Consider the following 26841-nt stretch of genomic DNA (forward strand, 5'->3'; position numbering starts at 1 on the left):
CCAAGCAAAGACCTTGCCCGGCACTGAGAGCAACATCACCCCTCAGTAGTTGTTGCAGTCCTGGCGATCACCCTTCCCTTTCCAGAGATCCAACAAGGCCCCCCTCTTCCAGTCATTTGGAATGATGCCTGTATTCCAGGCAGAGCACAGAACTTCATGCAATGACATGAGTACAGCATTTCCACGAGCCTTGAGAAGTTCAGCACCACAGATCCCAGGAGCTTTACCCCATTTCAACCGGTTCATCGCAGCATGTGTTTCCACAAACGAAGGAGGATCACAGTTGATTGGAGGGTCAGCAATCGGGATAGTAACACCCCTGACGTCCAACTCAACAGCTGGTGGACCAGCCTGGAATAGCCGCTCAAAGTAACTGGCCAAGCCAGTCTTCACTTCGGACTCATCTGTCAAGATCCCACCACCCTCCACTCTTACTGTAGTAAACAAAGGGATGGGAACGGAGGAACGCAATGCCCAAATTCCCCTGAAAGCAGGACGAGAATCACTTGACCACAGGTGATGCTCTACCCCCTCATAGATTCCTCACACATCAGCCTCCTTGTCCACCCTCAGCACAAGTGCAGTTTTACGCCTCAACTCCCTGCACAGCTCAGCTCTCTCATTAAGCCTGGCCCTGTGACTCGTCAATGTTATCCAGTGTCCCTTGAGAGATAAAATTCTTCTTCACCTGACTGTGAGTTCCAAGACTTCCACTGGCAACTTGAAGGATGGTGGTCTTGGAGGCACTCCACAACTTTTCAGGATTCCCCAAAACACCCAAATCCCCCAAATCACCACTCGGCCTGTTTTCAATCTCCTCAGTTACCCTCTCACCCTTTATCTTGCCATCATCTAGTTGATGCTTGGATGGTGCTGTGCCTTTGGTGATAACCAGGAAGGTCACTGTCCTGTTCACCAACACTTGCGAGGGAATATTAAAGAGCATTACTTTTGCAAGTGAGTCTCTCTCTTTGTACCTCTTGTTTGCTAACAAGGAACATAGTTCCCCAGAGCTTATGAGAGGGAACAGCATCCATCCATCTGTCCATCCATCCACAAACATTTGCAGCTTCTGCTCTGAAACGACACACACACAATTTTAATGAAACTTCGCAACCGTCATCACCCGGTATGCACCATGGCTTGTTCACAGCATTTATAAAATTTGTGGACTGAGGGATCTTCGGGGGAAGTTTTCGGGGAGGGGGGCTGTATTTGCTTTCTTTTCTGAAAATATGTATTTGCTTTCTTTTCTGAAACCACACACACAATTTCGATGAAAATTGACCACAACCTTTATCACCTGTAATGAATCAAAGTTTGTTCACAGCATTAAAATAAAACGTCCATCGGTATACACATTCTTCTCCGTCACATATTTTATGGATCATTCATGCCTACCAGTGGTTCTGTGGTAATCTTAACCAGCCGCTACCCAGTGAGCGCCCAGGGGTATTTCCCCGAAGGATATTTTCTTATCCAGACACTGAAACGTGAGCACCCAGGGGTATTGCCTCTATGTTTTTTTATTTTTATATATGAAACACTCATGGTGGACCTTGTAGGTCAATCTCATTCAAGACACACATTACAAGGTACATATGTACGTTTTTAAAGAATTTTTAAAGAATTATATGTACGTTTTTAAAGAATTACAAAAACTTTATTGGACAATGCACATCACCTTATAGAAAGGTAAAGGTAAGATATGATGTCGACTGAAGTCGGAGGCTACTGCTATTCCCAGATCAACTGTTGGTGATTTCTTAACCCCAACAATCTGGTACTCATTTTGTTGACCTCAAAAGGATGACAGGCTGAGTTGACCAATTTTGGTGTTATTTTGTCTTGGTTAGGGTTTGAACTCAGCAGCTTAGGATCCTAAGATCTGAAGCCAACCACCTCCACCGTTAAGCTGCCAACTGGCATCCACCTTATAGTACGTGGAATTTGAACGTAGGTTTCCTGCATCATGAGCTGGGGGTGAATATGGGAATAGGGACAAGAAAAGCCAAACTCGAGCTAACCTTTATGAATACTAAGATGGATGCTGACAGCACAGGTGTGCATCAACATAGTGAATCGTTTTTAGTTTTTTTCAACCATTACATCATACATGCATATCATATTTTGAGAAAGGTGTTCAAAACCATTGCATTCTTAATTGATTATTCTTATTGGGGATCGGCATTTAGTCTGAAGACATTTGCACAAAAGAAACCAAAGATACCAACAAGGTTACCTGCATAGTTGGCTCAAGAACATTCCACACCGAACCCGTTTGTTGTTAAGTTTTAATTGTTCTCTCTGCAGGGTAACCATATATTCTACTCAACCTGGAGCAGTTTGGCATGACAGATTAACATTTTCAAATCCGTTGAATCAGGAAATGCTGACGACACTGAAGCGACATTATGCAAATCCCAACATTACCTGTGTATAAATACACCTGTCACTGCCATTCAAGGACCTGTACTTGGAGACACAACAGAAGAGGAGGCCATCAAACAGCTCAAAGGAAACAGGTGACTATTCTTCGTGATTTATCAATCCTTTGTTACCAAAAGTAAAAGAGCCCGGAACAAAGGAAAGTGTATTTGTGCGATAAATGGGAATGGGACAGGTGTAATATGTGGACATAAGCATGCAAGTAGTAAGACAATGGCATTGTTTGTATGAACAGTATGTATGCTACACTGTGAAATGGTAACATTGGATGAAACGGTTGCAATTCAATAAATTCCAGAACAGGGGACAAGAGCTTTAAAGAGGAACCTCGTGAGTAACCTAATGGCATTTCAGAAGGAATATTACAAGGGAAGTATTTTTTTCATATTCATTCATGTTCTCGTGTCTATACCTGGTGTTGGCTTCATGGTTTGGGTGGCAAGCTTTGGATCCTAGGGTCCTGAGTTCAAATCCCGCTCAGCTGCTGAATTAATACCAGGTGGGGTTAACTTGACATGTCATCCTTCTGAGGACGGCAAAATGAGTGCCAGCATGCTGGTATACTGTGCCGGAGTGGCGACCCTCGAGGATTGTGCCCAAAAGCCAAGGAGACTGCTTAGGCAGCACCAATGCTCTGCACAGCATATGGTCCCCATCTCCTCCTCCTCCTCCTCTTCCTCTTCCTCTTCCTCTTCCTCTTCCTCTTCCTCTTCCTCTTCCTCTTCCTCTTCCTCTTCCTCTTCCTCTTCTTCCTCCTCTTCTTCCTCCTCTTCTTCCTCCTCTTCTTCCTCCTCTTCTTCCTCCTCTTCTTCCTCCTCTTCTTCCTCCTCCTCCTCCTCCTCCTCCTCCTCCTCCTCCAGTGTCCGCAAACATGCCGTCAAGCAATTTGGATTGTTGGAAGAACGAAAAGGAACAGAACTGATTGGAGATGTCAATCATGAATCTTTCAACAAACAGGTTCAATACAAAGATACAACAAACATGTTAACTCAGAAATCACAGAAAATAACATCAAAACTGAGAGCTAAATAAACTGGAGAATACATCGAATACTTTACCCCATGCATTCTTGAGAAAAAAGGACATGAGTGGGGTCTGAGAGCGGAAAATTTGATTGTTCTTGATGATGTAAAATGCTGCAATATTTTGTCAAACTTCGTACTGTTAAACGTAAGATTTGTGAAACTGCCAATCAGGTGATTTGTGGTCTGTAGTTTTCAAGTACCGTATATAACTCAATTGAAATAACATAAAGATTTTACAGGTTGTGAAAAACATTTTTTGGAAGCTCACCACCATTGATGTGGCATCTTCACACCACCTTATTTAACACGTTACATTGGTTATTCGTACCTGTTGTTCATGTCCTTTATGATGTCATTAAAAAGAGTAAGTTTCGGTGTTTGGAATGATCTTCAGTTATGATTGACACACAGGCACAGAGTAAAAAAAATTCAATTAAAAAAAAAATATCGCACCCATGTCTGAAGGGAAGCGTATTAGTTTGGCATTTTCTGCCCCGTCTTCACCTTTTCCAGCTCCGCCTGCAGCTCCCATTGACCCACCTTCATTTCCTCCCTGATTTCATTGCTCATCACCCACATATCACTCCTCAATGTTTGTCTAACTTCAGCCAGTTTTTGCATATTCCCATCCATTTTCCTTGTATATTCCTTTCCATTTTTTGCATATTACTCCTCTGTTTGTTTTGTCCCATTTGTATATTCCCATTTATTTCATCTCTCTGTGTTTGCGTATTCCCATCCATTTGTTCCATCATTTCTCACATCTGATTCCTCTCAAATTCTTTTGGTGAGGCCGATCTGCTACTGTTGGGTGTTGATCCCAGGGGAATCGCTATGTCCTCCAGGAAGATAATTTGGTGGTGGGGGCTCCTGCTCGGGACGGGGGAAAATTTCACCCTATGCTTATCAAGCAGCTCTACACTCGACTCACTTCCTTCATACATACTTCCTTCCCTCCGAGCCGCCATTTTGAGCTCGTCCGCCATTTGAGACGCATTTCATCCTCAGAAAAAAAAAAGTCTTGCCATTAAATTTCCATGCGTTCTTTTCTCCCGACACCAATGATCATGATCTACAATTTCATGTCCCCTGTGAAATGTTTTTCAGAGTTCGGATCCTGCACTCTTGACGGAGTCTGTTGGGTGGGGGGGGGGCAGGGGTCTATATCCCACTCCTGATCAACAAATGTCGCAGAGCTGCTGGTCTCGGTTAATCCCCCGACCCAATTTTTTGGTGACGGGTGGTTAACACTGTCAGCCCAGATGGTCGAGTGGTTTTTCCTTCTTAGGAGGTGGACACATTGATCCTCGGAGGAGCAACAGAAGCACAGGGGGATTTATACTTGAACCCCTCAACAAATACACGGACACAGCAAATTAAAATAAACAGATTTCATGAAAATAGACAAATATTTATAAAGGACAAAAATCGGAATGTTATAATATGTGAGGTAAACTAAATTCGAAAGTCGAGGCTCCTCGACACAGACTTAAATACAGACAAGGGGAAACAAAATCAAAGGAAACCCCTCCTTTATTCTTGCACTTGGATTGATCCAGAGATTGTCTTTATGGAACGTGGAATTGAGGCGCTTCATCCTGCATGTGTAGACGCGTGCAAAAATGGTGCCGAGCTGCTCTCCCGCAGTGGGAACGTCCGTTAGACAATTTGTGGGCAGTATTCAACACAAAGGCTCACCGAGCATCGTGCACCGACCGATTCTTCATCTATCGCGCCTGCTGATACACTCTTTGCAGAAATGGCGCCGTCACCTTCGGTGACATACACGGCGTTCCGAGGTCCATCTCATGAGTCATGATCTCATGACTAGCCAAGAGTCGATGGCCAGCGTATTGCTCAGTACGCGAGCCAAATTGCCTCAGCACAAATATGAGAATCGTGCCGTCGTCTTCATGCGTCGAAGGAAAGCCAGCCGTGAAGTCCTGCTCTTGCAGGCCATCTCATAGCGACATTCTTTCTCCACCGCGTGCATCCCTCACTCCTCACTCATCCGTTCCTTCCCTCTTTACTCTGTCTGATGTCACCCCGAACAACCATTCCACCTCCAGGGCATGACTTGCTCGCACGAAACCCGGAAAGGCGGGGCCTCTCTGTCTGCTCGGCATGCCTGCCTCACTTCTGACGTCACACCCATCAATCATCAGCCTCGGGGGCGTGACTTCGCGCACTCTCACCCTTGGAGGCGGGCCTTTTGCCTGCTTGGCAGTTCTGGCCACTTGTAATTGCAAAAACGTCAGAATAGGTTACAGGGGGCAATCACATACTAGGGGAACTTATTCTTAATCCCTGTCTAATTTACACTGCACCACCCCCCGTGTGGTGGCACATAACACTTAAGCTCAAAGTCTCCCTAGTTAATTACATCAAGATGTCTTCTGCATGTCCATGGACCAAAAAACTCAATTAAATCCTAACTTTCCTTTTTAAATTCCTCCATCTACCCCTTCTACCAAAACAATATTCTTGTTTTGTATTTTTAAATAATTTTCTGAAATTTGTATGATTTGTTTTTCACTTGAATTTGTGGTGTACAATGTGTAAATGAAGGTGAAAAAAGTCTGATTTAATGCAATTTACTTCCAGGCTATAAGGCAACAAAAAGTGAACATTTTGAAAGGGGGTGTAGACTTTCTGTCGGCACTGTATATTATGATGATGTGTACATATTACCAACATCATCTAACTGACATTGAATCGAAGTTGCATTATTAGCACCCAGTGGACTTCGTCTGAAACGGGGGCGTATGAATTTGGTCTCGATTTCCGTGCGTGCGTTTGTGTGTGCATGCACGCATCCGCAATCAAAACTCGGACATGTATGGACCGGTTTTATTTGTATTTGGCACAAAGACAACACATGATGGTATACATATTGTTACGGCCATGGGTACCGAGTGTATTTTGAGGGGATTAATGCCCGTTTCTCCTCGGAAGAGCCGGACCTGGGGCCACCGCTCACAATTAACTTCGTGGTACGGTGGTTTTCTTAAAAACAACAAACACCAATCAGTTAACCACGAGTTCCAGTGTCCCCCGTCTAATTTTACCATTTAACTAGAAGTCATGTGGCTTCCTGAACGGGGAGAGTGCCCTCGACAAAGCACCAATCTTATCTTAATTAGATCTTAATTCGTGCAGCCGGGCATTTTCTGCTGGTGCATGCCGACTATGACAGGTAAATTAGTTTGGTAATTACCTCCCAGTCTATCGAGGTTTGGACAATGCTGGATCAATGGAAGGAAAGGACAAGCACGCACAGGTTGAAACGTCAAGAAGAAATTTATTCACAAGGAAAAATAAATAAACAGAAGAACTTTTTATTTCCTTACAGTGAAAAATAAGTAAATTCAAAATAATCTCAAGCAAATATAGAATTAATCAGGCATTGATAGAAAAGCAGACAAAGAGCAGATGCTTATCACTATGCCTTACTTAACAATTAAACATGAGACAAGGGAACCAAGCGATCATTCAGGGGGGAAGAGAAATCCGGTCTCGCTTTCCAAGTAGAAGTCATCATGCGTCAAATAAAATGTGCCGAAATGTGTGAGCGTGCATTGGTCCATTGCCAGCGCCCTGCCTTGCCGTGCTCCCACTCGCGAAACGGGCTTGAACACAAGTCGGCGTCATGTCGTCACCCCCAGGAACCAAGGAATCCACCTTGCCTATTGGCGCATCGTTGCACGTCACCAACTGCCAATCCACAATCATTACAATGACACTGTCACGGCGACTTGACGAATGGCAGAAAGCAGCCATTTGACAGAATTACTGAGCGAAACCATGAAGCGCTCATAAAACGTCAACAACAACAACCATCCACAGAGCTGCCAAGCGGGCATCAAACGTCAATAGAAATAGGTGGACGCTAACCTCGGTGAAAGAGGTGGGTGTCGAACGTCGATGGAGAGAGGTGGGTGTCAACGTCGATGGAAAGAGGCAGGTGTCAACGTCGATGAAAATTGGTGGATGCCAACCTCAGTGAAAGAGGTGGGTGTCAATGTCGATGGAAAGAGGTGGGTGTCAATGTCGATGGAAAGAGGTGGGTGTCGAACATCAATGGGAAATAGTTGGGTGAGGTAAATGATCCACAGCCGTATTTGACCGTCAGAATAACTGCTCAGGAAAAGCCCGTGCTGTGCTTAATCAAATGTCCAAGGTGTAAATATATTGTTACGTTTGAGGGGGGGGGTATGCATTCAAAGGGTAATTAGGATGTTTAATTAGGTATGCCATGCTGTTCGAGTTTACCAGGATCTCGATGTAATAAGTAGCAATTCAGTGGTGATAAGTTGTCTAGTAAATGTTCATTTCTTCAAGGGGGAAATGATAATTGTCACGTAATTAGATAGGGACACGGGATAGGGTAAGTGTGTCTGTGTAAACCCCTTTTAGTAGTCCCTGGAGGCTGGCCGTGACGTCACAGGACAGGGCTGCGGATGGCTCCGCCCCGTGATCACGATTGGCGGAAGGCGACGGCGGTGGGCCAATAAAACGGCTCGATTGGAAGTGACGAGGACAGGAGGATAAAAAGGTTCTGTTCGGGGTCGAAAAGGAAGAGGAAGAAGATCGGGACAAAAAGATCGTGTTTTTTGGTGTGGAGGCTGTTGCGCGGGAAGCATACTTGTTGTTGTGCTGATTCGATCGTTTTCTTCATCGTGTCTTGGAGCCTTGCTGAGCCTCGTGCCTCACCTTGCTTGGCTCTGGGGTTCTGCTGACTCGGAGTACGGGGTCGAACGGCGGGCGGACCTGCCTCCCTCTCCTGCTCGCAATTTGGTGCCAGAACTGGTTCCCTGGCGGCTGTGAGCGGACTTGGGCCAGGACCAGGAGGTCGACAGCACCACGGTTTCTCCTGCCCCCCCCCCCTGACGAGAGCAAGGCCAGCTCGTCTGACGCTGATCCAGGGACAGTTGCGTCCACACCATGGTCCAGCCTGACCACCAGAAATAGCTATGTTTTGTGTGTGTGTGTGTGTGTGTGTGTGTGTGTGTGTGTGTGTGTGTGTGTGTGTGTGTGTGTGTGTGTGTGTGTGTGTGTGTGTGTGTGTGTGTGTGTGTGTGTGTGTGTGTGTGTGTGTGTACTTGGCGCCTTAGAGGGTTTGAGAATTGTATATTCATTGGAATTGTCTGTGTTTTCCCCACGCCCGATCCCACACCATCCCGTCGAATCGCCCCGGATCCCTTTTCTTGCCGAGTCTTGTTATTTCTGGTTAATAATAAAAACAAATAAACATCATCAACTCAGTGAAAAGTGACTCGTGCCACCTTCGTCGTCCCGTTTGCGGTAGAGCGATTAGAACCGCCATGTTTGGGTTATAAATAAATAAACCGCCTCCATCGTTTCGGCTCATTCTACGTTGGCGGGACTGTTCAAGTCCCGTGGACGTCACATTGGTGTCAGGAGTGGGATGTTCGAACCCCTCTAAATTATATTCGGTATCGGGAGAATATACCAGGATTAAAATCTCGCCACGAATTGGAATATAAAATTACTGCAGAAAAGCGCGCGAATGCGGGAAAATTTTGGCGGGATTTTTCAAATTAAAATTAATTGGCGGCAAACGGGACTTCTGCACCATGGCGGATGTGCAGATGTTTGAGGAGGAAGGCCACGTCTCTGGCAGCGAGTCGGGGGAAGAAGGGAGAGACGGGGGTAGGGTTGGAACCTCCCCCATTCCAAGCGTGGACCGTGCTTCATCGCCCGTAACGGGGCCGGCAGCGCCGGAAACCGGTGCGATGACGATCCAGACACTGTTGGAACGTTTAATAGCGGACATGACGGTACAAATGGCAAATCAATTCGTGACACAGAGGGCAGAAATGACGGCACAAATGGCAAAAATGACGGCACAGGGGGCAGAAATGACATCAATTGGGGGTAATGGGGGAACAGTTGGGTGCACGGATTGATTTAATGAGGGATGAATTGGGGGAAAAGATGGAGAAAATGAAAACTGAGATGCAGGAGTGTGTGGATGTTAAATTGGGAGAAATACAAAATAAATTCGAAGATAGATTGGAGGAAACAAAGGTAGAAATTACATTGGAGGGGGAAAATATACGAAAAAAATTGGTAGATAAAATTGATGCAACGAACATTCGGGTTGATAAAGTGGATGAAAGCCTGGAACGTCATCGTGCCTGTGTGGATGCTCGTATGCAGCTGCAAGTTGAAGAGTGGGGAGAGCTGAGGAAGCAAGGGATGAATTTGGCGGAGGAGGTAAAAGGATTGGAGGCTCGTTTGGACGAACAAGATAAAATTATGAGCCAAGATGAAGTCTTGGATAAAGGCCTGGTAGAGCCGTCTTTTGTAAGTAGAGTGTCCGGGTTGGTTGAGGAGCAGCTACAAACTCGCGACGGAGCCTTGGAGGAGGTTGTGCGGGCCCAGAAGATCCTGCGGGAAGAGGTGAATCGGTCCATTCAACGTTTGGAACAGGAGGCAAAATTGACCCATGAGACCCTCACCACAAAACATCTTTGGCCACAGTGGGCTCCGAAATTGGATACGCAGTCACAAGGGTGTTTGATCCCTGGGCTGGATTCGGACAAGGGAGAGACTGATAAGCGGGCCACCGTAAAAGTGATCCCCCTGGTAAACTTTGATGGGTCAGGGAGCCTTGAAGCTTTTCTGACGCAATTTGAGTGTATTTCCCGACTAAACGGGTGGAATGAGCAGGAACGTACAGGGAATTTGGTGGCAACGTTGCGGGGACCAGCCGCAGATGTGTTAAACGTGATCGCGGAGGGGATGTTGACCAGCTCCCACATTTGCGAGGCGTTGAGCCGTCGGTTTGGGTTTGCAGCGAACTGTGATCTGGTGCGGGCCCAGCTCCAGCACCGCAGATTAAAGCCGGGTGAGACAGTGCAGGAGCTGGCACAGGACATTTACCAATCAGTCAGGGTCGCGTATCGGGACCTTACAGTGGAGGCATGGGACAGACGAGCACTCGAGAAATTTTTAGCTGCTCTTCCTGACCCTGAGGTCCGAGCGCTAGTGGAGCTACAGGATCCACCCACCGTGCACCGAGCGGCCGAGTGCGCGGCCAGGCTGGCCTCGTGGAGTCGGCCGGGTCGGGTGCCCGAGAGGCCATCGGTGACGATCCGACAGGCGGAGATTCAGGATCAGGGAGGGGGGCTGGGAGAAATTGGCATTACCCAAATGTTTCAGGAAATTTGCCAGAAACTGTCAAGTTTGATAAGGGGTAATTCGGTAGTTGATGCGCCAAAGCGGCGGGGTCCAGCCCAGCCAAAAGAGCAATTTGATTATGGCCGAGGGGGTCCGGAACCGCAAGAGACATTTCACCGATACTCACGGGGGCCTTTTATGGGGAGTTGTTTCCGGTGCGGGCGAAGAGGACACATGCAATGATATTGCCGGTACCCGGCGATAGAGGGACCCTCCAATAGACTTTTAGACTCGGAGAGGGTGAATCCTCCTGCTGAACCGCCAGGTCTATCCGAGATGCCCTTTCATAGGTCAGGTCCGGAGATCACTGTCGGGGGTCGGGGAGACTAGATTGGGCTGAGCATATACGGCCATGCTCGGCTGCTGAGATTGTGGCGAAGTGCCCTCCTTTGGTGAAAAAAAGTGAATTGTGGAAAAATTGGCATGGATTTGTAATATAAGTTCAGCTGGGTTTTAGAGTGACAATCGGGACACTGGGTAATTGGTAACAAAGCGGGCACAAGTGGCTGTCCAATGGCTGGTGCGTGGATCGGGTGAGAAGTGCTGTGTGAGTTGTTTTAAGTTAAGAAGTGAAATGTATGGTGCACACATTGATTTTTTTATTGGACATGGTGTGGTAACAGGGAAGGTCATGGTCGGCGAAGTGTTAGAAATGCAGGTGTCACATGTAAGGCCGATGGGGTGGGGGAGTCATGTGGGTTTTGTGGGTGGGGATGATGTGCTTGTCTACAGGGATTGCTGAGGCTCACGGTGAGCGGGAATTGTGACCCCCTTCAAGGATATTCACCCCTGGTGGCTAACGGTGACAGTGTCTGGAGGCAACTGGGAGAGGGTCTGGTTGGGTGACCAAGGCGGGTAGGACCTTGGCGACCCAGGAAGGCCAGAGGAGCCAGTGAGACCCCTTCCAGTGTGTTGTATGGGATGAGAGCTGATGGCAACCAGGGGGGTGGGAATCAAAGGGAGCGGGGCGGAGAAACGTCTGGGTTGGACTAAAGCTTACCTGTGGGCATGGTTGCACCTGAGATGCCCCCATCATCTTGTGATAACCCACCCCACGGCCACGACGGGATTCAGCCTGCATGATTAAAATGAGGACCATGACCTAGAAATGTGATGATGACCATGGTGTGAGTGTTATGAAGATGTATGAGTCCCACTCGATCCCGCACAACTTGACATGTGCAGCAAGGGCATGATGTCCGCATAATTTTGGGGCAAGCACATTTGAAAATTGGCTCCCCAGGTAACGCTGGGTCTATTAGCATCCACTGGGGGAGGCGGTCAAGTGTAAATATCCTGTAAATAGTGTCGTTAAGGCTTAGAGTAGGAATGTAAAGTATAAGTGTTGTGTTTTTTTGTGGAACCTTTTGTTTCCTCTCCCCAGATCACTAGAAGAGTGTTGGGCAAGAGCGATGATCCAGAAGATGGAGTGCAACTTCGCTCGGTGCTCTCATGTGATTAAAAAAAAAAAAAAAAAAAAAAAAAAAACGAATGATTGTTTAGGCGAGGATAAGGCCATAAGGAAGTTGTACATTAAGCAGGATAGGTAAGTTAGCTGCGACTCGCTGCCCATTGCCCCTCCTACTTTATTTCGTTAGGTTAATTAGGTGTGAGTCAGTAAGTGTTAAGGCTGGTACGGTAGCGCCTGTGATATACCTTGCAGGAGCTGCGGTACCAGAGGAGGGGGCAGTGTTACGTTTGAGGGGGGGGTATGCATTCAAAGGGTAATTAGGATGTTTAATTAGGTATGCCATGCTGTTCGAGTTTACCAGGATCTCAATGTAATAAGTAGCAATTCAGTGGTGATAAGTTGTCTAGTAAATGTTCATTTCTTCAAGGGGGAAATGATAATTGTCACGTAATTAGATAGGGACACGGGATAGGGTAAATGTGTCTGCGTAAAACCCTTTTAGTAGTCCCTGGAGGCTGGCCGTGACGTCACAGGACAGGGCTGCGGATGGCTCTGCCCCGTGATCACGATTGGCGGAAGGCGACGGCGGTGGGCCAATAAAACAGCTCGATTGGAAGTGACGAGGACAGGAGGATAAAAAGGTTCTGTTCGGGGTCGAAAAGGAAGAGGAAGAAGATCGGGACAAAAAGATCGTGTTTTTTTGGTGTGGAGGCTGTTGCGCGGGAAGCATACTTGTTGTTGTGCTGATTCGATCGTGTTCTTCATCGTGTCTTCGAGCCTTGCTGAGCCTCGTGCCTCACCTTGGTTGGCTCTGGGGTTCTGCTGACTCCGAGTACGGGGTCGAACGGCGGGCGGACCTGCCTCCCTCTCCTGCTCGCAATTTGGCGCCAGAACTGGTTCCCTGGCGGCTGTGAGCGGACTTGGGCCAGGACCAGGAGGTCGACAGCACCACGGTTTCTCCTGCCCCCCCCTGACGAGAGCAAGGCCAGCTCGTCCGACGCTGATCCAGGGACAGTTGCGTCCACACCACGGTCCAGCCTGACCACCAGAAGTAGCTACGTTTTGTGTGTGTGTGTGTGTGTGTGTGTGTGTGTGTGTGTGTGTGTGTGTGTGTGTGTGTGTGTGTGTGTGTGTGTGTGTGTGTGTGTGTGTGTGTGTGTGTGTGTGTGTGTGTACTTGGCGCCTTAGAGGGTTTGAGAATTGTATATTCATTGGAATTGTCTGTGTTTTCCCCACGCCCGATCCCACACCATCCCGTCGAATCGCCCCAGATCCCTTTTCTTGCCGAGTCTTGTTATATCTGGTTAATAATAAAAACAAATAAACATCATCAACTCAGTGAAAAGTGACTCGTGCCACCTTCCTCGTCCCGTTTGCGGTAGAGCGATTCGAACCGCCATGTTTGGGTTATAAATAAATAAACCGCCTCCATCGTTTCGGCTCATTCTACGTTGGCGGGACTGTTCAAGTCCCGTGGACGTCACAATATCGTACACCTCCAAGCCATTGTGTCCTGATAGAAAGAGGACAGACGAGCCTTCATTGGGCTAACAGCTGTCTCACGTGCATGAATATGTCTGTCGTAAAGAGAAAAAGGCCATCCCATAAGAAAGTAAATCTATTCTTTACGCTTCTCAATGCATCAAAGTTAGAATCCCACCATACATGGGGATGGGTCTATCCAAGATATGCATTTAGGGAAATAACTGACTGAGGACCTAAATGTTTGTATGCATTCGTCAAATCCGATTCTGATATCCATAACAATACATATGCACGGCTTTTTTTTTTTTCAAACATCAGATTCAAAATGGCCGACTGGCAGCCATTTTCTTGGAAAAAACATCCTGTGTCAAACACGTCTTCAACCATTTCTCGGACATGCATTCACCTATTTTGTTCAAACTTGGCACACAGATAACGAATCAAGGCTTGCATAAGCCCATCATATTTTTAGAGATCAGATACAATATGGTCAACTGGTGGCCATTTTAGTTGTAAAAAAACCCGATGTTGAACACGACCTCAATCATTCCTCAGACGTTCATTTACTGATGTTCAAATTTGGCACACAAAACGAATGATTGCTTTCATATGCACATAATATTTTTTGTCCGAAATCAGATCCAATATGGCTGACTGATGGCCATTTTGTTATTTAAATGTGTCCCCAACCATTTCTCAGACATGCACGGCCAGATTTTTGTTCAAACTTGGCACAAGCACAGTACGTGATGGCGTACACGTGCCCTTCACTTTATTTTGGAATATCATAAAAGATGGCCGATTGGTAGACTAGATACCATTTTTAGTTGTACCTTTAACTCCATACAGCAAAATTACTGAAACGATTGGGGATATGCCATTTTATGTTGGTTTTTACTTCTTCTTGTTGGGATATCAAGAGATTATTTCAAGCAAGCTGAAATGTTGAAATGATGTGAAGTGCCCGCTGACCATTGATTATATGCATGCATATTGTACATCCACACATATCGACATAAGACACATTTTGGTAATGTCTCCTTCCCCCCTCCCCCCAGACACTATGAACTACACATTAACAATCACAACGAGTGATCATGACGATGCAGGTACATACGATTACTTGTATGCAACGCTGATTGGAGAGCATGGCGAAAGCGAGCGAACTCTGCTGGATAATTTTGGCAAAGACTTCGAACAAGGATCTGTGAGTTTCACCCTTTTACTCATTATTATATTTATCTCCATCATGACTGGACTTGAATGAAAGATAGTTGTTTACAAAACCCTTTGCTGGATAAGATAGATCTTCACTTGTGGTAACAGTATCATGTGACACCCCTCCTTATGCAAAACGTGATTTGAGGTTGATAAAATAAACCAACCACAGGTAAAGGGAATCTAATTCATTGTATACATGGTATGCTTCATATTCTCAGCCAACTTTGCAGTGCTAAGAGAGTTTAATCAACCTAAAATGTTACACAAACCAATGAAAACTCACATCTATGATAAATGGATGAGGTGTGTGTGTGACTGTGTGAATACTTTTCTTTGATTTCTATGCAATTCCCCAGCCCTTGACCAATCTCGACCAAATGTTACATACGGGCTGGGAGTACACAGGTTTCAGTCACGGGCAGAACAAAAGTTGTGCCCCCTTCTCCATCTTCCCCCATGAGGGTGGGGAGCCGACTTGTTACTTCCACCTGTATGACTGGGCCAATTCACATCAAATTTTACACACATGCTGGGGGTATCCAGGGTCAAGTCATGGGTACAAAATGAATCATCCCCATCAAGGCAGTTCTCCATATTCTTGTGAGTAGGGTGAGTATACTGATTCTGGCTCACTTTTCCCCATGTAAGTGAATGGGGGATTTTCAGCGATTCATATTTTTTTCCCGAAAAAATAAACCCCCTTTTTAGCCCAAGGTATATTTATTTGTCACCCCTTTTAACCCAAGGGCACTCTATTCAAATAACCAATGCAACAAGATAAAGATTTGTTCAAGTAGCAAAGTAGTAATGTGATTCTGAAGAAATATCTGAAACATGAAAGCCTCGGGACACTCTTTTTCAAATAACCGATGCATATTGTTTAGCTCACTCATTGAACCGAAAAGATTTGTTCATTCTCAAATTCCTTCAATTGTTTAATTTTCTTTGCACAATAATTCCCATCTAAAATATTTAAAAATAAAACATTTGAATCTTTATATTTTTCAAGATACCCCTTTTGTGTCATTATGAAATGATATACTTCTCTTAATGATCTCATCTGACCACCCCCTGAGTTGCATATCATTTTAAGATTGTAGTAAATTATTTTTCCATTGTTCAATTGATAACCATCAAAGTTTTCAGTCCATTCAAGGATATTTATTATTTTCTTTACATCCTCCAACTTATTGGTTTTTAAATTGATTCGCTTATTTGTTTTGTTTACCTTTCTTTTAGTTATTTTTTCAATAAGACTTATTTGATATTTTTAACATTCATTATGTTTTCCATTTGTATACCAAGACTGAGATTTTCTCCACTCTTTCGTTTGATTAATACTTGGTTCAATCATTTATATATTGCGAAAAACGCGGCGGTAGCCCTGAAAAACCCTAACCCATCTTCCCATCGTTAAAACTTGTGTCCATATGGAACACAATCTATTCTATTCACTCTATCATACTATATCCATATGGAACACAATCTATTCTATTTACTCTATGATTAGATATTCACTCTATCATACAATATCCATATGGAACACAATCTATTCCATAATCTAAAATAAATCTCTTATCATCAAAGTCTCCTAATGCCTTTTTATTTACTTCTTCACTATATACCTTATGTTTATAACTTCTTATTGTATTCATTTTCCTATATTCTTCTTTCTTATTCATCAAACAATTATAATAATTTCTAAAAGTTATTGATTTCTTTATTACATATTTCTTTATTCCCTTTAACCTTTTATCAATCTGATCACCATAATTATAAGCATATGCCTTTGCTCTCAATCCAATAAACTCACTCATTACTTTTCCACCCAACTCATCCTCAAACTTTCCAATAACCTTTTCATTCTTTTTTGAAAATAACTCGCTCTTCTTACTAAAATTACTTGTATCATATACTCCAATATTATTCTTCATATCTTTTTAAACATCATCAGTTTATATATCTAGAATAAAACTATCAGTGTCCACATACAACAATGAAACATTTTCACCATACTCTTTCTTTCAGTCATTTTCCAAATAATCATACATCAATATCTTTGATAAATCAAGAACTGCTGTTCCAATATAAATTGGTTTATCCATGACAATACTTTCCTTTTTCATATGAATAGCAGAAAAGTTCTCTGAAAAAACCTCTTCTCTCTCAAAACTTGGTTTATTTATCAATCTAGAAGCTTCTTTCAAAGATGTTGCAAATCTAATGTTTTGTCTGTTTCTAACATTTTCCATAGTTTTTCCAAATACAGCATTATTCATTAATTTTTAAAAGTCCCCTTCAAATTTTACTTTTGTATTTGCTCTCATATCTGTATTGAATTTAATATACTTTTCCATCCAAGGACTTTGTTTAAATTTTAAAACTCTATGAATTTTAGCTATACGACTCTCAACCCAGCAGATAAATATTGTCTCAACTTCCTTTGATGTAAGACATATCCCTCTTTATCATAGAATGTTGTTAATAACTTTCTGTTGATTTACCTTTAATATTAAAACTTTTATGATAATCACTTAACCATTCTTTCTTTAGGGTTTCTTTCTCACATGCAAAAGGAAGGTCTTTATGCTTATTATGAAGATCACTCGGGTACCTCAAATCAACTTCAAAATAATAACCTTCTTCTTCCTCATTCAATTCCTCTTGAGAAGAAATAACAATATTCATCAAAGCCTTTTCATAATCCTTTTCGTCCACCCACTCTAATTTACCACAAGGCAGAGATTGAGACATTGCCCATCCATACAAATTATTAGCATCAAAATACATCAAATAATTACCATCTTTTTCACTCTCATAATTTGGAAGATATTTATTATTTGCTTTAGCATATCTTTTTGAACATACTTGTGATATTCCACCTCTCTTGGACTTCTCAATCATCAAAAGCATATCTACATCACTGATTAAATCTATATCTTGTTTTGTCATTTTCAACATTGCACTCCAAGCTAAACCAGGAGCTGTGGAATAGTGGGCAGGATCTAATCCATAACAATTTTTATTATGACAGAGTGATCTAAAAGCTTCAAACACATCAGCTAACAATAAAACATCTGTTTTTCGATACAAATCATGATATTCTCCAAGGTTCTTTATCTTAAATATTTTCCAAATTTCTTGTGCGTGTTTATATTCCTTATCACTTATCTCTTCTTCATAAAGGTTATTATCGGAACTTTCTTTTGAAGGAACTTATGTTTCTTTAAATCTCATAAATGAATCCATATAATCATGAGGATAAATTCTCTTCCTTGTAAGAATTTTCTCTTTACTTTGAATTTCATTCCTTGTTTGAATTTCCTCTCAATTTAGAATTCCCTCTTTAATCAGAATTTCATCTATAATCAGAATTTCCTCTTTAGTTAGAATTTCATTCATTGTTCAAATTTTCTTTATAATTAGAATTTCATCTTCAGTAAGAATTTCTTCATTAATTTCCTCATTAATTAGAATTTCCTCTTTACTTTGAATTCTCTCTTTAATCTGAATTTCCTCTTTAGTTAGAATTTCCTCTTTTGGAAAGAAAGAATTGAGATTTGGAAATGACCCCGTGGAGCTTAGATTTGATGTTAGGTGGGCTAGTGGTGTTCCCATAAACTTGTAAGAATCTAGAAACCGAATACGAGTTAAAGGTTTTGTGAATATCATTTTTGTAAATGAAATATACTTTTGACTTGTGTTTGTTATGGCAGAAATATTCCCTGGTGTTTTTGAAATTTCATTTATAAATAGATGTGTATCATAGTTGGCGCTGTTGTGAAGAAAGACTGGAATAAAAGAAGGTAATTTATAATGAAGATGACAACAGGAATGAGCGGGACCTCTATATTTACCAGGAAGATGACAATGATCCCTAACTTTAGACTCCTCAATTTCCTCCTCACAAATATGACAGATATTGTTCATTCTAAATTCTAATTTTTCTTCTTTGGTTAATTTCATCGGTTCATTTGTTTCTTTCATTAATTTAGTTAGTCTTATACAAACCTTTTCTAATCGTTTTACAAAATCTTGCGAAGCTTTTTTTCCACTATAATGTTCAAGTTTATTCTACTTTTCTCCAACAGATGATTTGATATAATAACAGAAACCACAAGGAATATGTTTTTGATATTTATTTGTATATGATTCTTTTGGATTAGGAGAAACAGTATTTATCTTTTTAAGGATACACTCAAAATCAGCGTATATCACAAATGAGTGCATGATAGATTTATTATAATCTTCAAAAGAAATCTTTTCACCAGGTTTAGGCATTGTAATTACAGCTGATTTATGATTACTACAATATTTTGAATGTTGTTCTCATCGTTCTTTTGTATGAAATGAATGAAGACATCGCTTACAAGGATATATTTTGTTTGCTGTTCTGAATACCTGTGAAGAGATTAATCTTGATAAATTATTGATGTATGTGTTATGTGAATTCTTTCCAACACTAAAATATAAAAGATCAATGTGTGTTTCTTCCTTTTTATAGTTGTTTGAAATTTTTAATATTTGAACTTTGTTTGTATCCGTTAATCCATACACATTGATAGAAAGATTATTCTTTTTCTCAAATTTAGGAATATCTGTTATTGGCATTGGGAATTTAAAATCTTTAATGTCCAAGGTATTCTCATATTTCATATATTGTTTTACTCTTTCTGAATTACATTTTGGTGGATGTAAGTGAGCAAGAACAGACCAGAGAAAACATTTATTATCATTGTTCTTAATATTAACAACTGCCTTCTTTAGTTTTATTTATTTTGGTAATTCAATACAAGAAAAAGCTTTAAGAGGGTTTGATTTTAGAATGTCAAAATCTAAAAAGATGATTTTTAAAAATATGAAATCCACTTCCTACCACTGTATTATCAACATCCTCCTCTTGTCTTGATAGTTCTTCATAAACCCCACTATTCAAAAAATCTTGAAATGATGTTATAAAATGAAGATCTGTTCTCATATAAGGAGTTTGTTCTTCATCTTGTCTTTTCATATTCATTTTCACTCCCATATAAAACTTTAAAGTTTTCATTTCTTTTAATGTCTTTTTAATAACTTTTTCAACATCAGGTTTCACTATTTCAATTGATTCAGCTATTGATGATGGACCGGGTTCTCCAAATTGAAAAATCCTTATTTTTATATGCCCTTTAAATGCCCCATCAGTGTTTTCAATATAATAGTCTCCCTTCACTTAAAACTCATTTTTCTTGTGTTTTTGTGATTGAAGGTGATTCTTATAACTACACTTCAAAACATCCTTTGAGCAGATATCACAATGTTTTCTTTCCAACTCAAGAGGAGATATTTGTTTGAAAAGATTCAATGTGTGTTTGTTGGTTTGAAGGTGTTTTTTTATAATATTTATATTCGTGATTACAAACATCGCAGTACGTTGTATTCACCTTATTTATATAATAAAACTTTGCTTAAACTAAAATTTTCTTGATGAAAATTGTTAAATTTATAGGTGAATCTGTGCTTAAAACCATTTTATCCTCCAACTTTTTTCACTTAATAAATACAATGTTTCAAAACACAAAAGACAAGTTTCAATCAATCTCTTCATTTGTTAAAGGTACTGAGAAATATGTCAAGGATGTAAAATTGAACAAAGATAAATATAACAACTATTGGATAAAAACAATTATGGTGGATATGATGAGTTCTTCAATTTCCTTCAGTGGAAGGGCTTTTAGTATACCTGGAAGAACATCAATTAAGGTATCTCTAACAAAAGTTTCTCCTCTCCTTCTGGCAATATATTCAAAACTAGAAAAAGCAATGAAACAAGAAAAAGTATCAAAAAATAAAAACCTTATGGATGAAGCTTTAGAAAGAAAAGATAAGACCATCTGTAATATGCAAGGAGAAATTTGTATTTTTTTCAACAACCTTAAAGATATAAATCCTGATGAAATAAAGGATGTTAATAATCAGGTGAAATGACATTTCGTTCAATTGTCATTAAGGATCATTTTAAAATTACCTTTAATATAAAAAATGTTGCACTTGAATCTGATAATGAAAAAAAGTATATGGATATCGATGGTAATGTTTTTTTTCTACTAATTAAATATGAGTCTATATTCAACTGAAGATTTTGAAGATTATGAGAGTGATTAGGATACCGAGAGTTTGCATTCAAACGATAGTGATGATACCGAGAGTTTGTGTTCAAACGATAGTTATGAAAGTATAGATGATTCTGAAAGTATCGAAGATGATATCGAAGATGAATTTCAGTTGAAGTAAAGATTTACTTTATAAATATGAAAAGTTTACTCGATTTTGAGCCTCTTGAATTCCCTGATTCTCCATATGACAAATTTGAGAATTGTCCTGCGTGTGAAAGATGGGGATTAAACACAGAGTCAAAAGCCTATAAACAATGTATTCTGTGATTATCTTCTAATTAATGATAATAAAAAATATAAAAAGGAAAATATTTTTTTTTGATTTACACCAAAAATGAATTACTTTATAAGATTGATTAGAGAAATGAATGTAAGGTATGAGGGTGATAACACACCTTTCATTACGAGGGAAGAAACTGAACGTATTAGAGAAATGTTCAAAGGATTGTTGTTATATATTATTCATGGATGTGATTTTCAGGGAAATATCAACACAAGATATTGCATAAATAAAATAATGGATTATCTTGAAATTAAACCTGAACTTCGGATAAAATATAGAGTTTCTAAAAAAGCAAATAATAAATGAAATAACCTGTTTTCCAAATATCTAAATGAATGATTTTTACCCATTTGGGAAAATAAGATAAAATTTAACAACCATAAAAATCTCAAATTCATTAAGATGCCTCATAGTTGGTTCAAGTGGATGTGGAAAAACCTGCTTACTTTTAAAGATGCTCCTTACTCCCAACTTTTTAGATTATGATAATTTAATAATTTTCACAAAGTCGAGTTTTTAACCAGAGTATCAACTACTTTCACAACGTTTTAATGCTGGTCTTCAAAAAGAAGATATAATCGGTTTATTTAAACTTCAAAAAAACCTAAATGATTATAATATTGAAGATATAATACAACTATTTTGTGATACACAGAGATGTAAAAAGAAATCAAAACCGATAACTTGTATTCTTCGTGATAATACGGATGATATACCGTCTCCTCAAGATTTGGATAAATCTAAAAATAACCTCGTTATCTTTGATGATTGTGTTAATGAGAGAAACCAAACGGTAATGGACAGCTACTACACAAGAGGGAGACATCCTTCTTGTAATTGTATTTATCTTAGTCAATCGTACTTTCAACTTCCTCGTCGTTCCATCAGAAACAATGCTAATACTTTTATTTTATTCAAGTTAAATTCAATAGATATAAACAATTTTTGGAGAGACAATTGTTCTACATTGTGTAATAAAAAGGACTTTGGGGATTACATGAAACACACGACTGAAAAATATAAATATATTGTTGTGAAACAAGATGAGATATTAAATGATATTTTTCAATAAATAAATGGATGCAAAAGAAAGAGCAAGAAGATTTAGGGAACATCAAGAGTTGGTTTCAAAAGTTGTAAAACGACAGGGAGATAAAAAGAAGAAACGCAGACAAAAACTAACGGGTGAAGAAGCATTTGAAAGAAAACAAGAGAAATTTTTTAAACCACTTTTAAAAACTTTGCAAGAAAAAATTATAGATGTTTCCACAGTTCCCACAATAAAATATACTAGAAAGCTCCAAATGTTAAAAGATTTCAGTCAAATGACGGAGGAAGAATTGGAGCATATAGGAGAATTAGAATATGATGATGAAGGATTATTTCAACAACTGGAAGAGATGAATCGACCCCCTGATTATATTGTGAATGCTCTTCAAAACAATGAATATTCAGCGGATTCAAAAACCAAAGCAGGGCTAATTCCAACAGAACAATCAGCAATATTTCATCTTGTTCAAGAAAAAGCTATTGATTATTTAATGATGAATTAAGGTTCTTGAGTTCTGCTCAACCCCCTGTCAAACGAACTCCGAGATTAATGTTTCTTCTCACAAAAGATGGAAGACAAGGTTGAACTGTGAGGGATGAATCAAAGTATATTGATAAACCATTGGATATGAGAAATAATGATGATAAAGTATATATTGATCTGCTGAACTCTGTTGATTATAGGGTTATTCTTTCTGGTAAAAGTAGGAAGAATGATGAGAAACACATTATTCAAGCTTAAAGTATCCTTGGTTCAGGTGTTAGTTTTCTTCCAAATGACCCATCACAATTAGTTAATAGACTGTTATTGTTGTGAGGCAGTAAGAAGGCTGGAAATAATTGTTTTAATGAAGCATCAGCCATTTTAGACCAGTTGATGAACATGAAAAGAATTAATAAATATCAATATAAAGACATTTATCTCATATTAAATAAGATGAGAAGCACAATCCTTAGTTTCAATTTCACAACAAGTGACACACATCTTCATTCCCATACCCACTACAACTTGACACAACAAAAGAATATGAGGCATCTTTATTGTCCATGGAAACTGAAAATACCTTATTTAATATAACTGATAAAAATGACAAGTTTAGTTATAATCCGGGAAGTGGATACAAAACGATAACAGTCTCACCCGGAGCATTTGAGATTTCTCAAATATCTTCCAAAATTGCTCGTCTTATGAAAGAACAGGGTGATGAATCAAAAAAAATTGTTATAGACATTCAAAAACATACTTCAAAATCAACGATTAAACGAAAAAATAACTACAAGGTTGATTTCACAATTGATAATTCATTGAGAGAGTTATTGGGTTTCTCCTCAAAAAAGATTGAAACTAATGGGACGTTTTACAGTGATAATGTCATTCAAATATCCTCAGGAATAAATTCGGTGTTAATTCACTGTGATTTGATTGATGGTGCTTATAATGATGGAATAAAAACAAACACAATATTTTCTTTCAGCACATACTCAACCCCAATTGGTTATAAATTCAATATGGAACCGAAAATTTGGTTTATCTCCCTGTGTCAGGAAAAACCATGCACAGAGTAAATTTTAGGATAACCGACCAAGATAATCGTATGATTTCTTTTAATGGAGAAGTTATATCCATCAGAATTCACCTTCGTGAAGTTTTCCAAGAAATAAATACGATGGTTATTGTGAGGAAACACGAGTTGGGAAGATATAAAATAAGTACAGGGGATGGGATGTTCCTTTCCCCATACTACAAGGGCGAAGGTATGTATCTTGTTCGAGGATACTATAAACCTACGAGACAAAGGGGTGTCGGACATCAATTTAGAGAAGATGGGATAATTGATACTCTAATGGGTATCGGTTCAACTATTCTTAAACATAAAGACCTAATTGGTTCAACTGCTTCTGCTGTGGGAAATGTAGCAGGTGCTATAAAGAGTATAAAAGATGCCCAAAAGGAATCTCATAAATGACGAGCAATAAAAGAAATTAAGAAAGGCAAAACTCAGTTGTCTCCCCAAGAACGACAGAAAATAATTCGAATACTTGGATCAGGGTTTCAAAAGTTTTAACATCTTTTTTCCTAAATAAATACAAGTATAGAAGCAATTGATAGTATCTATGATTTGGATGATACTATTATCATCTCAAACTCCAGTAAATAGATTACTTCAAGGTAAATGCAATAACTGGAACAGACTGGAATGCAAATGGTACAAAAAGTTTTGAAATAAATAATCAACAAACCTATTTTAATCTATCCGAAAGTTTCTTGTTTTGTAAATTTATATTCACTAAGGCTGGGAATAACACAAACGCTACACTCGTAAATGATTTCTTCTGGAAAATGTTTGATAGTGTTCGTTTGAACATTGGAACACAAGAAGTTGAAGCGGTTGATTATGTCTCTGCTGTATCTGAAATGATGAAATTTACACTATATACATTCAGTGATAGAATGGGAAAGGGGGCTGTCGAAGGTTTTATTCCTGATATGTCAACGGGAACAACCACAGACCCTGGATATACTCAAAGGAAAGGAACGTATAATGATGATACAAAAGCGGTCAATAGTTTTACTGTGGCAGTTCCTCTAAAAGGTATATTTGGATTTTGTGATCATGATAAAGTTCTGTATGGTCTTAAAATTAGATTTCAACTACAAAGGAATGATAATGAAAATAGATTACTTTTTGGTGTTGCTAGTGCTTTTGGTGAGCAGAATAAATTTGTAATTGATGAAATGAGTTGGTATATTAGTGAATATACTCCTAATCTTAAAACAGAAGAGATGTTGAACAGAAGACTTAACTCACAGAAACCACTCAGTGTATCATACCTCAAACGAAGTTGTCAACATGTTAAACTCAACCAAACCACTTACACGTGGAATTTGGGTATTCTGGAAGGAAAGCCACGATATCTGTGGATCATTTTTAAAAAGCCAGATGGTGATACTGCGACTGATAAGAATAATGCTAAGGTGAAACAACTTCGTGTTTCTCCAGATGGAACATTTTACCCACGAGATAGATTGGAAATTAATTGGGAAAAAATGATTTTGCTGAAGCATACAAGTCTTACTAAAAGGTGTGCGAAAGTAATGGAAATAAAGAACCTATTTTGGATATGACAGCATTTAAAAGTTTGTATACAATCTATGCGTTTGACCTGAGTGCTCAAAAGGAAACTATAAAGTCTAATCGAGTGGATACTTCCCTGTACATTGAAAGAGGAGAGAGTGAAGAACTTGATCCATATTGTTTGCTTTTGGAAGAAACAGAATTACAGATTAATACAGATAATGGTGTTGTGATTCGTCTCACCTATTTTTTTTTGATAAATAAATGAGTAGTAAAGTGCCAACTGGGGTATATGTTAATCAAATCAATCTTCAAAAACTATCATCTTGTGTTCAAAATCAAAAGCCTTGTATGATTAACGTTAATACAATTCAGAGAAAAGGAACAGTAAGAATTGATGTTTTGCTCACAAGAGAACAGGTTAAAATATTAAACGATACTGGCTCACTTAAAATTAAAATGACAAAACCAATGTTGCAAAAATATTTAATAAGAGAGACGAGTGGAGGATTTCTCCCATTTCTAATTCGTTTATTTGCTGGTTTAAGTGCGGTTGGAGCATTGACGGGTGGTATTTCAACAGCGGTGAAAACGGCCAACGAAAGGAAGGCTCAACTCCAGGCTCAAAAAAGAATTGGAAAGACAGAACAAAGAGTTGGAGAAACAAATTAGTGGAAGTGGTGCAATTGTCGATTTTGCTGAAAAACTTGAAGGTCTGCCTGATAAAGCGAGATTGTTAGTTGGAGATATGCTTTCTTCTATCGCACAAGCAGGTGTAAAATTAACTAAAAGGGGTAATGGATTCTATCTTTCTAATAAATAAATGAGCATTGATGAGTGGTTTAAAGAATTTGGAAAGAATACAACATCAAATTTACAACTTGTCAAATATTGTAAGAAATTAAAAATTCATAATGTGGTTATTTGAATGAGAGATGAATTAACAAACGTGCCTCAACATACAAAGAATATTATTATGAACTTAGAAGATAATAATGGGAACGGTTCTCATTGGGTTTGTATTTTTAATAATCAAGACAAATATTATTTTGATCGTTTTGGTCTTCCACCACCTGTTGAAGTCATAAAATTCTTACAGAATGGTGTTTATCAAACATTTCAAGTCCAAGAATTAAATTCCAAGTGTTGTGGTCAATTATGTCTATATGTGTGATTTCAACTCAACAAAAATAATTTTTTTATGACATTATTTTAAATCTAATATAAATGACTTATGTTGGGAAAGATGGTTCTATCTTTGGTGTATTCCAAGAACTGTATATTGATTTATCAAATTATTACACAAAGGCACAGGCTGAACGACATAAATATAATATAACCAAAAATATTAATATGAAAAATGCTTTTAAATTAAAAAATTATCCAAGCCCGACTGACGCGAATGACTTGATGAGATTAAGCGATTTATCACAATATATATCCTTAAATAAAACGATCGTGTATTCCAAAGATACAGAAG

At 39.6% G+C, this 26841-nt stretch overlaps 1 protein-coding gene across 1 annotated transcript in view; it reads left to right on the forward strand.

Moving 5' to 3' along the window:
* Positions 1-2259: 2259 nt before the first annotated feature.
* Positions 2260-26841, forward strand: part of LOC147029352 (polyunsaturated fatty acid 5-lipoxygenase-like) — a 184645-nt gene continuing 160063 nt past the window's right edge. Inside the window, exons 1-2 of the mRNA XM_085872352.1 lie at positions 2260-2525; positions 14634-14782. Coding sequence (XP_085728478.1) covers positions 14639-14782 — 144 coding nt within the window. The 5' untranslated portion in view covers positions 2260-2525; positions 14634-14638. The remainder of the gene's footprint in view (positions 2526-14633; positions 14783-26841) is intronic.

The sequence above is a fragment of the Eptatretus burgeri genome, chromosome 3 (assembly GCF_056783735.1).
Source record: "Eptatretus burgeri isolate ZD-2024b chromosome 3, Ebu_testis_v1, whole genome shotgun sequence".
Taxonomy (NCBI): domain Eukaryota; kingdom Metazoa; phylum Chordata; class Myxini; order Myxiniformes; family Myxinidae; genus Eptatretus; species Eptatretus burgeri.